At 41.6% G+C, this 18,801-nt stretch overlaps 1 protein-coding gene across 6 annotated transcripts in view; it reads right to left on the bottom strand.

Annotated features, from left to right (window-relative positions):
- GPHN (gephyrin) overlaps positions 1-18,523 on the bottom strand; it is a 907,672-nt gene extending 889,149 nt beyond the window's left edge. For 2 of the 6 annotated variants that reach the window (XM_030213891.1, XM_030213890.1), the window contains exon 1: positions 18,310-18,521. In XM_030213891.1, coding sequence (XP_030069751.1) covers positions 18,310-18,373 — 64 coding nt within the window. In that variant the 5' untranslated portion in view covers positions 18,374-18,521. Of the gene's footprint in view, positions 1-18,309 lie in introns of all 6 variants that reach the window. The other 4 variants (XM_030213888.1, XM_030213889.1, XM_030213893.1 and 1 more) reach the window with 4 other exon arrangements.
- Between the last annotated feature and the right edge of the window lie 278 nt (positions 18,524-18,801).

The following is an 18,801-nucleotide window of genomic DNA, read 5'->3' as shown; positions in this document are numbered from 1 at the left end:
GTGTGCACTTAACTATCATTTAACTATCACATTTTTCTTCTGCTATGTGACCCAACTATACCAATTATTTTTACTGTGTCCTTAAGGAATGGGGATTATTCAACTTGCAGACCGGAGAAGAGTATGTTTTCATTTTTTTTCTTTTTGTACTCTTTTGGATCTTGAGCAGGGAGGACAGCTCTCACATATTAATAATTTTTGGAAGTCTATTAATTAACCAAGGGCAATGGGGAGCGGGGAGAGGAGAAGGCAAAATTTAAGTGTTATTGAAATGAGAGGGAGGAAGGAGAAGGGAATTATAACCGAGGCTTCAACTAAAGTTCAATGGTATGCATGGAGTACATGGTTAGTATGGAGTACATGGTTTGGTAGGAAAATGAGTAGATGTGTCACAGGGATTTTTGATCAGAGGCTTTTGAGGGGGAAGCAACAATTGTTACAAGGGATATGTTGGTTAAATTTTTTCCTGGGGGGGGGCCTCTCCAGGAATATTCATTTCTATACTTTACTGCGTAATTGTATTCTTACTTTGGTTAGGGGACCATGGTTAAGCTTACCTTAGTTACTTTGAATGTAGATGGATTTAATGCCCCAATAAAAAGTTCTAAACATGCTTCGCAAAATGGGGGCAGACATAGCATTTTTGCAGGAAACACACTTGATGGCTCAAGAACATGAAAAACTTAAATGATCCTGGGTGGGTGAAGTGTATTTTTCAGTCTTTAATGGCTGCCAAAGGGGAGCTGCCATCTTGACTCATAAACAATTACCTTTCCAAGCACATAAAACAATAAGGCATAAAGTAGGCAGATACATGATAGTGATGAGGGAATTATGGGGACAGAAGCTATTACTATGCGCCAAATGCTTACAATCACAGATTTTTTTCAACCCTATTATCTCAGTTGGCAAATTACCCCGAATATCAATTATTGATTGGAGGGGATTTTAACATCACTGTGAACCCCTTGATGGATTGTAAACTTCAGAAAGAAAGGGGTACAGACCATACCCTTAAAAGGCGTGAATTTTATCACGCAGCATTTGGCCACAGTGGCCGTGTGGCACACTTATCATCCAGATGAAACTGACTTCACTTACTACTCCCATGTGCACAATGTTTATGCCCGGTTAGATTATTTACTATTTTCAAAGGGCATGCTTCCCCAAGTTGAAAAAGTACGTATTGATGTACCTACTGTGTCAGATCATGCACCAGTGATTGCCACCCTAAACTTTATGAATGATACCAATATGGTTTGGAAGTTATCTCCCTGTCTTTATCAGAATCTAGGGTTCCACATTTATCTTAGGAAACAATGGCAGGAGTATGAAAATACTAATTGTCCAGATGACATTGGCCCAGTGGAAAGTTTATGCAATGACTGGGTCTCTCTTTCACATTATTCTCCCTGCCATCTTCTGTGATGCAGATGCAAAGATATGTAAATTGGAGCAACAATACTTGCTCACCTTAAACCAGTGGTTCCCAAACCTGGTCCTCGAGGCACCCCAGCAAGTCAGGTTTTCAGGATACCCGCAATGAATATTCATGAGATAGCTTTGCATGCAGTAGAGGCACTACATGCAAATCTCTCTCATGAATATTCATTGTGGGTATCCTGAAAACCATTTTTGGGAACCACTGCCTTAAACTTCACTATGGTCCCTTTTTACTAACACTTATTATGTGACAATGATGTTATCATGTATTATCTATCTTAAAGCCCGTTGCATAAGAAAAGCTTTGCGGCAGATAAGGTTTATAAAATTGTCCTCCATTACAGTGTGGTATACCACACATTAAGATACCAGAGTCTCTTTAAAAAAAAATTCTTCTTGATAATATTCCTTTAAGTACTACAATAAATTTATGGCAGATTAAAAATGCAATACCCAACCAAATAGGTTTTTATGCTCAAAATTATAAGATACCCGGGGTGGGGTCTGAGGCATTTCCTCCTAAAACAAAAGGCTCCTTTTACAAAACTGCACTAGTGATTCCAGCACACCAAATGCAATGAAGCTCAGAATCACTAGCGCAGCTTTGTAAAAGGAGCCCAAAATGATTAATAATTTACACTTGGTTTTCTGTGAAGTAGAATTAAAACTGGAAGCTACAGGATGTATTATGAGATTAAAAATGAAGACAGATTTTTTTTCCTGTAAACCAACCATGTTTTTTTTTAATTATTTATTCATTTTAAAGTTAGGTTTACAAAGATAAACACCTTTGAGGAAATATACAGAGCAAACAATAAACATTATTTAAGAAGTAATACTCTAAACAGGTAAATCTATACCTCATGGCTCTTAACTAGTCCACATTTAAAGGATCCAAGATGTGCTTTAAGTATTAACCAAGAAGAGTTGGTAATAGGGTTACCATATGGCTCCAGAAAAAGGAGGACGGATTGAGCCAGCCGGGTTTTACTTCCATTGCTTTCAATGGAAGTTATTGAGCCAGCCGGGTTTTACTTCCATTGCTTTCAATGGAAAAGCAATGGAAGTAAAACCCGGCTGGCTCAATCCGCCCTCCTTTTTCTGGAGCCATATGGTAACCCTAGTTGGTATTAACCACAAATAATAGAACCAAATATATTGGCTTCTCTTATAACTTAGGCCTATAAGTTATATCCTTCTTGGCCTTTATAAACTCAGACAATTGGTCAACCTCAAAGAAAACATATTTCTTATCCTTATATAACACCAGACATTTACACTGAAAACGCAGTTGAAATCTAGCTTGCAATGAAGTCACATCTTGTCTTAATTCCAAAAACTTTTTCTACGCATGTGTGTCCACTTAGATACATCTGGAAAGATATAGATTCTTTGACCTAAAAATTCTGTTTTAGTTCTCTGAAAGTAAAATTTCAACAAAGCTTCCTTATCTTCTACAAAAACAAAGTTCACTATCAATGTAGATCTTTTTTTCTCTTCTTCTATAGATTGTTCTAGAAAAGCAGTTAAGTCCAAACCTTCTGCTTGATCTTTTAATTGATCTTGTATTCCATGTTCTTGTGTTTGTGGAATTCCCTGTTTTATTGGTAGATAGTAAATTTTTTGAACAGGAGGATACATCTGTTCAGTATATTTGAACTCTTCTCTCAAAAATTTTTAAAACATCTCTTTCGGGGATATTAAATCAGTTAAAGGAAAATTCAAAATTCTTAAGTTTTGATTTCGCACAGAATTTTCCAAGTTTTCAATTTTTCTCATAATCATTAGTTTTTCCCCAACTATTTGGGTTTGGACTTCATTTCGTTTCTTTATCTCAGCGTCCATTTTCAATTGTTTAGTTGAAACAGTTTCAAGTTCAGTTTTTGCAAATTTTACTTGTGTTGTGTTATTTAAGGATACTGAAATAAAAGAGACAGACCTTCTGAAGGTTTGCCAGCGCAATCCAAATAGACTCCAGCGAAATCTCGGCCGGTCTTACCAGGGGCTGTATCCCGGCCGTCAATAACATGGTTTCATCTTGTAATTCAGTTAGTTCTTGCATTGGGACCACCCCTGTTACCGGAGAGCTCTGGGCTTCCTCCATACTCTCCCACAACTCTATGATCTCTCCTGGAGTCTGCCTCTTTTTCGGAAGATCTATTTTCGTCTTTTCAGGAACGGATACTCCAGCTAGCTGCGGGATTGGAGGAGTCTCTGGGCAAGCAGGGCTAAGCGAAAGATCGCTCTCCAAGACGGTGCTCTCCCCAGCACCGGCAGCGGAAACGCCCGTCAGAGTTGAAGCCGTGAACGCCAAAATGGATGTTTGACAAAGAGGTGGGGTTTCCACCTTGGGAAGAAGAGGTCCCCTCGGTTTCCCCTTTCTCTTCGGCATTCCCCAAATAGAAGGTAGGAAATTTATCAAGAACAAGTCCAAACAGGAAAAGTATATAGATACAATTTGAGGAGTTAAGATCTCGGCGTCCTATCAGTCGGCCACCTTGGATCAAACCAACCATGTTTAAAAGAAGCCTCACTGAGGTGGAAAAGGTTAAACTGCCTAATTCAATCAAAATTGTCTTTGTCGGCTCAAAATAGGTAAATGTCCTTTTTAAACAAGGCACTATTGAGCAACTGAACTCAGAAACACAAACTGATTTATGACCCAATGAGAGCTCAGCACAGCAACATTAACTTCAACAATGGAAAATCCAGCTGTCAATAAGAGCTTCTGCAAACTACTTAAAACTAAGCACTGCATGTTTCAATATTTTTAATAATGGTTCATTCATGCAATTAAAACCAGAAAATATTTTACTCAGAATGCATGCATAAAAAATGAATAATGGAAGAACAGGTGAAAATCGTGGAGTAAATTTCCAAACAGAAGAATTTGAGAGTCTGAGGCTCATTTCTGTCAAGGCATACACAAAAATTAAACAGCCGGTTTGAAGCAACAGATGAAACTGTGATTCAAAATATACTAATAATCAATTTTAGAAGGCCCCCATTTTCCTCTCTAACCCCCTCTTTTACAAAGTCACACAGTAATTCCAAAGTGAATGGGCTGTCTGCATTACTGCACCAGAAGCTGCTCGTGCGGCTTTGTAAAAGGGAGTTTAAGGCTTTTTTTTTTTAGTTAAAAAAAAAAAAAAAAAAAAAGAGCCAGTACTCACATGAAAGGTTCTGGGGGGGGGGGGGGGGGGGTGATCACCGAGGGATCTGCCTCCACTACTACAATTGGCCATAAAGGGCCTTATTCTATAAAGATTATACTCCTAAATTTATGAGTGTAATTTATGCTCCTAAATTACGAGCATACTCTATGCTCCAAAATAGATTAAGCTCGTAATTAGGAGCATAAATTTTAGGAGCATAAATTAAATTAGGTGCATATCCCCTTTATTCTATAACACTTGTAAACGCTAGGAATGCCCCTGTTCTGCCCATGACCCTCCATTTCCACACATCCCCCATATTTTTTTTTAATTCAGTGTAAAATTTAGGCACAGATACAGCACTTAAATTTGCAAACATAAATTCAAATTAAATCTAATCAGTGCCAATAATTGTGTGTTAAAATGCCAATCATTGGCACTATTTTTTTTGTTACATTTGTACCCCGCACTTTCCCACTCATGGCAGGCTCAATGCGGCTTACATATTGTACACAGGTACTTATTTGTACCTGGGGCAATGAAGGGTTAAGTGACTTGCCCAGAGTCGCAAGGAGCTGCCTGTGCCTGAAGTGGGAATCGAACTCAGTTCCTCAGTTCCCCAGGACCAAAGTCCACCACCCTAACCACTAGGCCACTCCTCCAAATTTGCATGCGCAATTTTTTGCAACTTTTTATAGAATTAGGTTGAAAGTCTATGAAAAGGCAGTATTGCAAATCTTACACCAGTACTGACAACACATCTCTCAATATGAAAAAGAGAACAAGCCAGTCTGCTACAAACTCTACACAACTATGTAATATCAGAACATGGATAAAGTCTCACCTAATACAGAATAAATATCCACACAGAAATGTGCAGACAAAACCTGAACTGAACACTCCAAAGTTCCAGACTATGCATGCAGTACAATACAAGAGAAATGGAAGCAGAAATTAATTTCTTCCTGTACTGTGCAAAATGCGAAGATAACAGAAATGCTGCACATTCCGATTCCAAGAGATGGCATATTCAAATCATTAAACCAAAACTAAAATGTTTTTCTTCTGTCTTTATTATCTGGACAACTTGGCTTTTGTAGGCCATGTTTCCCACATTTTGCAGATTGGGCTATCGCATACAGGCTGCAGCATGCATAGATCTATAATATTCTCCATCAGGCCTGTGGGTTTTTACTGAAGACACTACTTCTCTTGTGGGGAGATAAGGTGGGGAGTACACTGTCTATAAATGTTTCAACATCACCTTCTCTTCAACACTGGCAGACATATTTGATAGAACAATTACACATGGAACATTTGCAGGTGGCTAACTTTTCACATTCTCAAGGGCGTCACTTCCAGGACATGTGGGAGCCCTTTAGTTTAACAATATCTCACCTGGCTTGCAGTACACTGTTGGATTTTTACTTTCTCAGTAGTATCAGGCTCTTATAATTTTCACATAGTTATTCCCTTGGTGCAAGATTTCTAGGGGAATGGGAGGAGAATAGGTGGATGTGAATGGAGTTTTGGACTCACATTTGGTGTTGTTGGATCCTTACCATTAGACTTTGGTTGTTTACTTGGATGGTTAATAAACACGATTTTAAAAATAAATGTTTCAACATGCACAAGGCCTAGGCTCTTTCATTAATTCAGTAATAGCAAATACTCCTTGAAAACAAAATAGCTCCAAGCTTCCCCCTCTTCATCGTTATCCTCCTCCACCTTTGAAATTCTGGGTGGATAGGAATTGACCTTGGGTTATGATTTTTCACAGTCCCTTTCACCTAATTTAGGTATTGCCGTATAAATCTTCAAACTGCTACTATTGTGTGGTACCGTAGACTCCCCTCTCCATACCAGGGACTATGAACACTACTCCTGCAGAATTACAGTTGCTGGTCAACTGGATTAAAGAGCAAAAGCTGGCCTTGGTAATGAAATGGAAGTCTCCTGCATGGCCACAACGAGCACAACCACTAAACCACAGATTTGGCCCTAACATTATAGACTACTAACCAACAATTTATCAATAATGACAATTCTATTTTGAGGGATGGGACTACTACCCTTTAGAAAAAGTACTCAACAGAAAAATTAATCCTCTGGTAAGTGTCTATCAGAGAACAGTTTAACCTACATCATAAAGAGAAAAATAAATCAAGGTGAATGGGAATGAAGAAGAGTAAGTGGAAGAGGAAGATATTTTTCAGCTGGTGTGCCAAAGGGGTCATTCTTGTCACCCCTTTTACAAAGCCACAGCAAAAAGTGGCCTATGGTAGTGTGGGTGCATGTTTTTTGGCATGCACCAGGCCACTTTTTACAGCGTCTGGGAAAAAGGACTTTTTTCAATGGGCCAAGAAAACGGCCTGTGGTACAATTGAAACCAGTGAGTGCCTATTTATGGCCTGAGCTCTTAATGACATCCACTAAACTAGCGGTAAGGGCTTACGCACTACACATGCCAACTGTCTAATAATGCCGTAAATGTCATGCATGATAGAAAATTAAAAAAAATAAATTTGTCCCGGCGGTATGGGCACATGCCAGATCCAAAATTGCAACCAGGGGGATGCACTCAGTGGTGTGCTGGAGCCGGCTCGCACCGGCTCGCAAGAGCCGGTTGTTAAATTTTCTTCCGGCTTGCGAGCCGGTTGTTGAAAATAGCGAGCCGTCTCTGGCTCTCCTCCCTCCCTCCGGATCCGCCTCACCGCCCGCTTGTTTCGTGAATTCTTCGGGGCAGGCAGTCTTGCCTGCCCGCTTCCAGCGCTGACTGTCCTCCCTTGCTGATTCGCCCTTTAAAAATGGCCGCCGAGACTTCCAGAGGCGGCCTCGCGAGACTTCGGCTGAAGTCTCGGTGGCCATTTTGAAGCGCGAGTCGGCAAGGGAGGACAGTCGGCGCTGGAAGCGGGCAGGCAAGACTGCCTGCCCCGAAGAATTCAAAAAACAAGCGGGCGGTGAGGGACCGGATCGGGAGGGAGGGTGGGAGGGAGGAGAAGAATTCACGAAACAACTCGGGAGGGGGTGGCAGGGGGGAAAAGGGAGTCGCTGCTGGGCATGGGTGGATGGAGTGGGTCCCTGGGTATGGGTGTATGCAGGGCAGGGGAGAGGAGGGTACACTGCTGGACATGGGTGCATGCAGGGCAGGGGAAAGGAGGATCACTGTTGGACATGGGTGCATGCAGGGGAGAGGAGGGTCACTGCTGGACATCTGGGTGCATGCAGGTTAGAGGAGGGTCGCTGGGTATGGGTGCATGCAGGGCAGGGGAGTGGAGGGTACACTGCTGGACATAGGTGCATGCAGGGCAGGGGAAAGGAGGGTCACTGCTGGACATGGGTGCATGCAGGGGAGAGAAGGGTCACTGCTGGACATCTGGGTGCATGCAGGGCAGGGGAAAGGAGGGTCACTGCTGGACATGGGTGCATGCAGGGCAGGGGAGAGGAGGGTACACTGCTGGACATAGGTGCATGCAGGGCAGGGGAAAGGAGGGTCACTGCTGGACATGGGTGCATGCAGGGGAGAGGAGGGTCACTGCTGGACATCTGGGTGCATGCAGGGCAGGGGAAAGGAGGGTCACTGCTGGACATGGGTGCATGCAGGGCAGGGGAGAGGAGGGTACACTGCTGGACATAGGTGCATGCAGGGCAGGGGAAAGGAGGGTCACTGCTGGACATCTGGGTGCATGCAGGGCAGGGGAAAGGAGGGTCACTGCTGGACATGGGAGCATGCAGGGGAGAGGAGGGTCACTGCTGGACATGGGAGCATGCAGGGGAGAGGAGGGTCACTGCTGGACATCTGGGTGCATGCAGGGCAGAGGAAAGGAGGGTCACTGCTGGACATGGGTGCATGCAGGGGAGAGGAGTGTCACTGCTGGACATGGGTGCATGCAGGGGAGAGAAGGGTCATTGCTGGACATCTGGGTGCATGCAGGGCAGGGCAGAGGAGGGTCGCTGGGTATGGGTGCATGCAGGGCAGGGGAGAGGAGGGGAGAGAGAAGAAATGCTGGACATGGATGGAGGGGAGAGAAGAGTGAGGAAGGAGATGAGATGAGGGAAAAGGAAGAGAGGAGAAAAACTGCACATGGATGAAGAAAATAGGCAGAAGCTGAGGACCAGAAATGAAGAAGAAAGGAGGAAAGAAATAAATGGAAAGGAAGCCCTGGAAATGGAGTTAAGAGGACAGATAGCAGCAGAATCGGATACTGGGCCAGCATGATCAGAAAAACAGTCACCAGACAACAAAGGTAGAAAAAAAATCATTTTATTTTCATTATAGTGTTTGGAATATGTTCACTTTGAGAATCAGGTGCTCATTAAAAGTTTATATTTATTTACTTATTTATGGCATTTTATCCCACATTAAACATGAATTAGATTGGAACCTGGGATCATTTAAATTTTTTTCCTGGAGAGAGTAATGCATTGCGCCCCCCCCCCCCCCCCCCGGCTATAGCCAGCTCTGCAATTTTGGGGGGGCGCCGAGGTGGACGGGGGCGCAGTGGTGGACGGGGGGAGGGGCGCCGAGGTGGACTGGGGAGAGAGCCTGTTGTTAAAAATTTACCAGCACACCACTGGATGCACTAGACTGACGATAGTCTTGTTTTGTTGTGCACTGAAAGCGTAAAGCCTCCTGCACCTTTATAAAAGGGCCCCTATGTGCTGTTATAATATAAGTTCCCAGAACCAGCCTCAATAGTGCGCAAATAATTCACACCTGCTCTGAGAAAGGTGGAAATGTGTGCATGTACTCTATGCATGTACAGTATCCCCAACACCTCCCAACTTAAGCAGCAAAAGCTGAGTTTGAATTGAAAGTGTAACCCATCACTCCCGAACCAGCAATATGGAACGTCAAGATGAAACTAAAAAACAATACATTTTAAAGCCCAGGAATATATGCTGTTCTGAGCCAGTCCCGAATTGGTTTCATTTCTGCCAGGAATTGAGGCATACTTTCAAAGCACTTTGAAATGGGCCCATTATGTTACAAAAGTGTAATATACTAGCACTTGATCTTTATGGTAGTAATAAAGAATTATTTGGTGTATTTTTTTCTCCTCGTTATTAATGTGCAAAAAATCCTTCATAACTATTAGGTATATTTAATTTATATGGAATTGAACTACACTCTTTATGCCTGTCAAAACATGATCCTGACCACTTGTCAATAAACTGCATAACACCTAAAACTACTGCAACTGTTAGATAAATCAAATCCTTAATCAGCAAATGTAAAATCTGCAATGAAATCATCCATTCCACCAAAACCAGAAAACATGTGGCCATTCAATAATTGAAGGGATTATTTCCAAAACCCTTGTAACTTATATGTCTTACAATTCAAAAACGCCAGAGTATATGTAACAAAGTACATACCTTAAACTCTAGAGGAATTAATGACAAAAGATTTTGGACAGCTTATCAAATGTACATGAAGATATAACTGGTTTTAAGAACAAGGAGAAGCACAATTGTATGCATTACATTACAATAAAATGAAATAATGCCATGATAGATTTGAAGGCAATTATTGTAAATGCTCTAAAATGCTAAAGATTGTATCCTTCAATTGACCCTCATATATTTATGTACTGATGGCATGGAGCAGCCCTTGTGTAATTACCTAGTTCTCTTGTGTTCATTCCCATCACATTGCTGGAAAGGACTGTTTTCATTTGAAAGATGTGATCCCCCTTAAACTATTGCTGAGGACAAATCATTTTCAGGTTAAATTGGAAAATGCTACAGACAGTAATAAGCATGTTCAATTATTGTCCTCTTCTCTAATCTACTTAATGTATCATCAATAAGTTTAAAAATTATGCATCTAAATGATTTGATTACTGCTACATCTTGAAATACTGTGAAATTAAACAGCATACAGTACTGAGCCATCCTACAACTTTTGTGCAGACAAAAGGAATTTTGTCTCTCTAAAGGCCAATTTGAACAAAATAATTTAAATGACCCAAAAGCAAGCAATTACCCTCTATTAATCATCTGTCATTGAATTGTTTCCAATCTCTACAAAACAAATAAGATCGATCTATTTCTAACCCTCTTAAGGAGGTACACCCAAAAAAATCTGTAATAAATATGCAAGAAATATGTGTGTACATCAGAGAACTACTGTATGTAAATCTCTCAAGCCTATTTGTTAAGAATATCCTAAAAAGTTGACTAGTTAGGTGCACCTCCAGGAGACAGCCGAGGAAAACAATGATTTACATAATCTTTTCTTCTTGACAAACATAAAACCATTATAGTACAGTATCACTTAAATTGCACTTGAAGCATACTATATATATGTACACCCCCCAAGTCAGGTGTGTTTTCAGGATATTCACAATGAATATGCTTTAGATAAATCATGCAGTGAAGGCACTGCACACAAATTTCTCCCAAACATTTGTTTTGGATATCCTTAAAACCTGGCTGCCTGAGGTCCCCCAGGACATGTTATTCCACTCCAATACCAACTGCACATATACACATATATAGGTGCATATCAAGGAGGGAAAATACTGGGTACCATCAGCATTTATTAGAATAGGTATACTGTCCATAAGTGAATTATCTTAAATTTATATCATCACATCTCTCTACAGTAAACAAAGTTCAATCCACAAACACAAGTGCTTCTAGTATTCTCCTTAATTCCCTACTTAATAAAATCATTTATATCTAAATTGTTTTCATGTGAACCTGCAATATATAAACACTGTATCTTCTTAATAAAAAGAATAAAAACAATCTATAAAAGCATACAAAAGTCTTAGTAGCACAAATATATTTCAATGAGTAAAACAAAAAAAAAAGCCATAAAAATACATTATTTATTTATTCATTACATTTATACCTCACATTAGCCCGAAACAGATTCAAGTTCAATGTGGCTTACAAACAATAAAGTGAATAAAACATATTAATTCCCACAAACCCAACTATTCATCACATATTCAGGAGACAATGACAACGACCTAGACTACATCTCCCGCCACATTTTCCCCTTATCCCTTGTTCTATCCCCTTTCGCCTCATCGACCCCTCCCCAAATGCTCACCTACCCTTACTCACACCTCTCCTACTCCCTTCACTCTTGCCCATCCCCCTCTGCCTCATCTACCCCTCCAATTGCTCACTTACCCTTGCTCATACTCCTCCTACTCCCCTCATCCCTGCATTTCTTCATTCTTATTTCTTTTATTACTCCGATAATACTCAACTTATTTCTCTCCACCAATACTTTATAATCCCAATTACTATGTAAGCCGCATTGAACCTGCTTTGAGTGGGAAAGCACGGGGTACAAATGTAATAAATAAATAACAATGTACAGAATATAACACAAATTACAATAAGTTAAGAAGCAAATTAATACATGAGCAGTAAGTAACCCATTTAGACTATCTCAAGGACAAACAAATAATTAAGGGAGGATAGGTGAGAGCATAATTAGACAGGACTAGAAGGGAAACAAGATTAAGAAAAAGGTGTAGGTAAAATTCAAATAGAGTTCTTTCTATGCAAAAATCCTACACAAACAATTCATTCAAAATTTCACTGGTACATGTAGACTATATGGATGGCTACTTCAACAGTTACCAGAACAGTTTTAGCATGTATTTCAGTATACATTGAGGCATATTTTCAAAGCACTTTGGGAGGCTAAGTTCCATAGGTTTCTATGGAACTTTGGGAGGCTAAGTGCTTTGAAAATGAGCCCGAATGTGGAATAGCCTAACATTCAAACCCCCAAATCACTGATTAAAATTACACAGTATTTCATCAATACTTTGATAAACCTGTAGAATACTTGCTATCTGCAAAACAGAAGCTTCACTGAGGGGTTCATGCTCATTTTCTGAATAGAAGTCTTCTGTATTTTCACACTGAGGGGCTCTGGTCCCACATCAGTCTTAGTTCCTCATTCAATGTTCAGTATCAGAAATTAAGCAGCTAATGCCACAGTGATGTATACTGTGGTACAGAGAATCCAAGTTTAGAGATTCCCTGCCCAGTGAAGCCACACATGCCTGGGAATGCTGAAGAAGGTGAGAGGCCCAGGGTGGGAAGGAGGATGATGGTCAATAGTAGCTAATTTAACCCTCCAGCCACCTCTAGGCATTTGCACCCACTCCAGCTGAGGAACAGAGTCTAATCTCATATATTTCTAACTGGCTCATTCCATAAAATGGTCCTAATGAGTTTACAATAAGATTAACCAGAGCAAACCAGTGGTTCCCAAACTCTGCACCACAGCACCCTAGTGTGCAGCATTGAACTCTCTGGGGTACTGCAGCAAATCCCAACCTCCCTCCCGCCACCACCCGAATCGCTACTGCAGACAGCAGCGGCAGCAAAACAACAACAACAAAAAAAGCAAGTGCAAGGCTGCATAAGCCTTCAAGCATGTGCTGTCATAAATACATATGTATTTCCATACTAGGACAGACCAAAGGTCCATCAAGCCCAGCATTCTGTTTCCAACAGTGGTCAATCCAGGTCACAAATACCTGGCAAGATTCCAAAAAAAGTACAAAACATTTTATGCTGCTTATCCCAGAAATATTTTCCCCAAGTCCAATTTAATAATGGTCTATGGATTTTTCCTTTAGGAAGCCGTCCAAACCTTTTTAAAACTCTGTTAAGCTAACTGCCTTTACCACATTTTCTAGCAACGAATTCCAGAGTTGAATTACACGTTGAGTGAACAAACATTTTCTCCAATTCGTTTTAAATTTACTACTTTGTAGCTTCATCGCATGCCCCCTAGTCCTAGTATTTTTGGAAAGAGTAAACAGATGCTTCACGTCTACCCGTTCCACTCCACTCATTATTATATAGACCTCTATCGTATCTCCCCTCAGCCATCTTTTCTCCAAGCTGAAGAGCACCAGCCACTTTAGCCTTTCCTCATAGGGAAGTCGTCCCATCCCCTTTATCATTTTTGTCGCCCTTCTCTGTACCTTTTCTATGTCCACTATATCTTCTTTGAGATGCGGTGACCAGAATTGAACACAATATTTGAGGTGCTGTCGCATCATGGAGCGATACAAAGGCATTATAATGTCCTCACATTTGTTTTCCATTCCTTTCCTAATAATACCTAACATTGTATTTGCTTTCTTAGCCGCCACAGCACACTGAGCAGAAGGTTTCAACGTATCATTAATGACGACACCTAGATCCCTTTCTTGATCGGTGACTCCTAACGTGGAACCTTGCAAGACGTAGCTATAATTCAGGTTCCTCTTTCCCACATGCATCACTTTGCACTTGCTCACATTAAACATCATCTGCCATTTAGACACCCAATCTCCCAGTCTCGTAAGGTCCTCTTGTAATTTTTCATAATCCTCCCACGATTTCACTACTTTGAATAACTTTGTGTCGTCACCAAATTTAATTACCTCACTAGTTACTCCCATCTCTAGGTCATTTATAAATATGTTAAAAAGCAGTGGTCCCTGCACAGACCCCTTGGGAACCCCACTAACTACCCTTCTCCATTGAGAATACTGACCATTTAACCCTACTCTCTGTTTTCTATCTTTTAACCAGTTTTTAATCTACAATAGAACACTACCTCTGAAAATCCAGATACACAATATCAACTGGCTCACCCTTATCCACGTTTGTTCACACCTTCAAAGAAATGTAATTGACTGGTGAGGCAAAATTTCCCTTCACTAAATCCATGTTGGCTTTGTCTCATTAATCCATGCTTTTGAATATGCTCTGTAATTTTGTTCTTTATAATAGTCTCTACCATTTTGCCCGGCACCGACGTAAGACTCACCGGTCTATAATTTCCCGGATCTCTCCTGGAACCTTTTTCAAAAATCAGCATTACATTGGCCACCCTCCAATCTTCCATTACCATGCTCGATTTTATGGCTAAATTACATATTAGTAACAGTTCCGCAAGTTCATTTTTCAGTTCTATCAGTACTCTGGGATGAATACCATCCAGTCCAGGAGATTACCATCCGGTCAGTTCTGCTGGTCCTCTGTCCCCAGAAATGGAAGTTGACATCAGCAGGGGCAGAGGATCAGCAGAGCTGACAGCACATGCCTGAAGGTGCTGCAGTCCCGCACTTTTTTTTGTCACAGCCAATGGAGACACAGAGCAGACTGCCTTTGGGACTCGCTTTTGCTGCCAAGGAGGTTGGATGAAAACAGGAGATGGGCTGAAGTCAGTCTCTGTTTCACTTCCCATTCAAATCAAAGCAAGCAAACCTATGAGCTGCTGCATCCACACTGTCATTCTTTATTGTTGGTAGCATTTTTACTTAATCTCCCTTATATTTTCAAACATGCCAGCTTGTGAAGCATACGGATGTACACAGAGGACGTATATAATAACAGAATACCTTTTCAAAGGTAGAGTAGTAAGTTCTTATAAATCATAATCAGTGTGTCATTTGGAGGGGCTATAGAAACCCCCTAACACTGTTATATTTGTGCAGAGAAAAAGATGGAGACCTGTATGGTCGGGGGGCGGAGACCTGTGTGGTCAGGGGGAGCGGAGACCTGTGTGGTCGGGGGGGGGGCATGAAAAATTGCTCGAACACAAAGGGTGCTATGAACCGAAAAAGTTTAGGAACCACTGGACTAGATAATTCTTACAAAAAAGCAAGGTATAATCAGTCCTGTATCATATATGTGAAAAACAAAAAAGTCTAAGTGCTTATGAAATAAGATTGTTGCTTAATATTATTATAGGAATCCCTCTCAATGCTGCATCACCCAACTGGCCTAAAATAAGGAAGGTAATGCAGAACCAGTTACATCTTCAATAGCAGCAGTACCTAGGCCAGTGCCCCCACTGCATGCAAATCTTTCTCATAAATATTCATTGTGGATATCCTGAAAACATGACTGGCTGGGATGCCTCCAGGACCAGGTTTGGGAACCAATGACCTAGGCAATTGACTACTTTGCCCACTGGGCATTTCATCTAGGCTTCCCTACTACAGAAGTGTTGCCAGGAAATGAGTGGTGCTAAGAGCACACCTCAAAGAAGGCATCCCTTCAGCTGTCAAGCTGATAGAGGTTCTCCTCATCCAAGCAGGTCACCTGAGATAGGGAAATCAAAGATGGAGGACTATAAAAAGGGAAGAAACAACAATTAAAAAAAAGAGATGAAAATGTGAACAGTTAAAATTAATGGACTGTCAAGTCAGCAGAATATTGGCACACTGTTCAACTATCAGCCCACTACTCTATGTTTATGTTACATTTCCATCACAGCCTTCCAAATGACACATAAGTAGTAACACATCATGTATAAAATAATATATAAACTCATTTGCTTAACTTTTATCAGTGAAGAGACATTTATTTTAATGTTCCTTAAGTAGCAACACCATTTAGATTTCTAACTATATCAACTTTCAATATTCTTAGAGCTACTAACATTTTGGTCTTCTTCTTAGAACACTGTTCACTACCCTTATTCAGTTAGTTCTTTCACATTTTTGGTACCTTTCAATATGACATGTTTCCTGGACTTTGGGACTTTTAAAACAGTTTCCTAAAGTTATTGCCTCAGCTATCCTTATTTTAACAATGGGGTTTCTAATAAGGGTTAGCAGAGTGTGTCCCCAGTTTGGTTTAAATTTATAATGAGGCAGACTGACTAAACAGGAGTTTTTAAGACCTGTTCAAATCAGCGTTAAAGCATTAAGAAAAATAATTTTGCTCTCCCCTCCTCCTCCCCCACCCCACACACATAATTGTCTTAAAACATTTCTATTCAACAATGGAATTTCCCAATCTGCCTCTACATACCCCTCAACGGGTAAATCTGCATATCTCAGTTAAACACAAACTGATATAATCTGAACCTAAGAAACACAACCGCAAAAATGCCCTTCCTACATATATTTCCATTAAGTCATATCTGTAACTTTCCCATTTAAACTGTATGGACTACAGGCTCACAGCCTTTGCAGTTTGACTTTCACCTCTAGCCAAAACTAATCTGCCAAATAAAAAAAAAAAAAATAGCGAACGGCTACGGAGGTTCTGACTATCACATGACACCCTACTACACCTTTAGAAAAGGTTCTTATTTTGCAGGGGGAAAAAACTGATTCAGTTAGTAATCTTCGTAGAATTGCACAATATGTACCTTATTTCATATTTGGAAAAGCTAATCTTCCTGATCAGGGAGGGCCCAAGCCGGAGGCTGTTTCAGCACTGAGAACAGCGCTCCAGACTTGGGGGTTCCCTGGAAAACCTGACATGTAGCCTTCGCGTTTTCACCCCGGGATATTCCCAACACATTTAATCTCATTTAATGTCTTTGACGAACCACCTTCAGCATTAACCAGTTTTTCACAACCAACCACCCCCCCCCCCCCCCCCCCCCAACACATACACACTCCAACTAAGGAATGAACACAGCTCGATGACAAAAAGACTACTAAACAAATTCCATTCAATTTTAATTTCGGCTATCAGATATTCAACCATCTAAACCATGCAAGAACGGCTGCCAATTTAGGAATTATTTTCTTCTGGGTGCTATTTCTCAATCTTCGTTAAATCTGTACACAGCAAAAAAAAAAAAATTATATATGTGCCATAAGCCTGCGTCTACAAAAATAACACAGTAAAAAAAAAAAGTCTTAAATCAAAGTCCATTCCATTCCTCCCACTACACTTGCAACGTCATTCAGATCTCGAAACTCCGCGACAACACGTAGAAAAACATCAGGAATAAATCGTGCAAATTCCAAAAGCAAGAGGGGAAACCCCCACACTCAACAGTGATTGGGGAGGGCATCACTCCTCTACCAATGTCATCAGCCATTGCTCAGAAATCTTGAAATGCCCCTCGGATATGCAACACACAACCACCATCTCCCAAAACTAGCAAGGAGCGGACGCTTTGAAAAAAAAAAAAATAAGGAATAAAGGGAAAGGAAATAAATCCCCGTGCACAACCAACCTCTGCCTCCAAAGTCTAAATGCAGCGAGCAAGTAAGCAGACACCTCGGCGTTCATAATATGGCACCATAAAACCGTCCATTTCCCGCAAGCCCTGAGCATTCGTTGCTACTTCTTGATCGCTGCATTCTTGTTAAATCATGGCAGTCTTATTTTCGTAAAGAAACACAAGGAGAGAGAAACGAAAAAATGCTATATTGTCCTCACTGCAGAGCTAGCCCACGTCGTAAATGCAGCATTCAGCATTTACGAACATGCTTTGCACAGGGACTGCAATCCTATCCCATCTCTACAGCAGTTTCTCTCTCCCTTAAGATCTTTACCTAACGTACCCTGCATGAAAAAAAAAATCCAGCACAGCAGAGTCATAAAATCAATAAGCAACATAGAGCTAAATGTATTTATTTTTTTTATATAAAACAAGGGAGAACGAAACATGCAACAAATTTAGCAACACTACAAGAGGGGACCAGCGTGAATAGAAACCTTTACTGTTTTTTCACTGCTGTTTCAAGGAGAGGGAAGAGCTGGCTTTAGCTCGTTTCCAGACGCCCGCAAGAAGAGGTGGCAGCGTCAGGCTGGGGCCTGAGCAAGACCCCCGCCACTGCCGTTCCCCTCGTCTCCCCGCTGCCCGGGTAACAGGCGGCGCCAGGGTCCGGCCGAACCGCTGCAGCAAAGCCTCCGCCGGGGGCCGGCCACACGGCGCCGGATAGCCACGCGCGAAACGCAGAGAGCGCTCTGTCTTTACCTGTCAGGACTCCGACGCGAATTTGGTGGTCGTGATTTGTTAACATCATCCCCTCGGTCGCCATGTTTTTACCCGCGCCGCTGTCACAGCTCTGAGAGCAAGCGAGAGGCGAGGAGCCCGGAGCCAAGGAGACAGGCAGCACAGCCGCACGCCGAGCCCGCGAACGCGGCAGCGGGCTACCTAGCGGCGTAGGCAAGAGCAGCGCAGCTCAGACTGCGTCGAACGTCACAGCCGAGCTGAGGCCAAGCTGCTATCAGCCGGGCGCAGCTGCAGCCGATATGGAAAGGAAAGAAAGATAGTACAGGGGAGAACTTCTTTATTCTTTCACTGCAAGGTCTTGCCGTACAGAAGTGCGGGGTCCGGGGAGAGGGGAGCCACTAAAACTTTTGACTTAAAAAAGGTGTCCCTTCTAAAATTAAGCAGGGCTCATTTGACTTTTTTTTTAAGACTTTAATTCTTTATTTATGTAACCTGGGTCGCATGCGCCAAAGT

This window comes from Microcaecilia unicolor, chromosome 9, assembly GCF_901765095.1.
Source record: "Microcaecilia unicolor chromosome 9, aMicUni1.1, whole genome shotgun sequence".
In the NCBI taxonomy this organism is placed as follows: Eukaryota; Metazoa; Chordata; class Amphibia; order Gymnophiona; family Siphonopidae; genus Microcaecilia; species Microcaecilia unicolor.
This window is presented reverse-complemented; position numbering and strand designations above follow the sequence as displayed.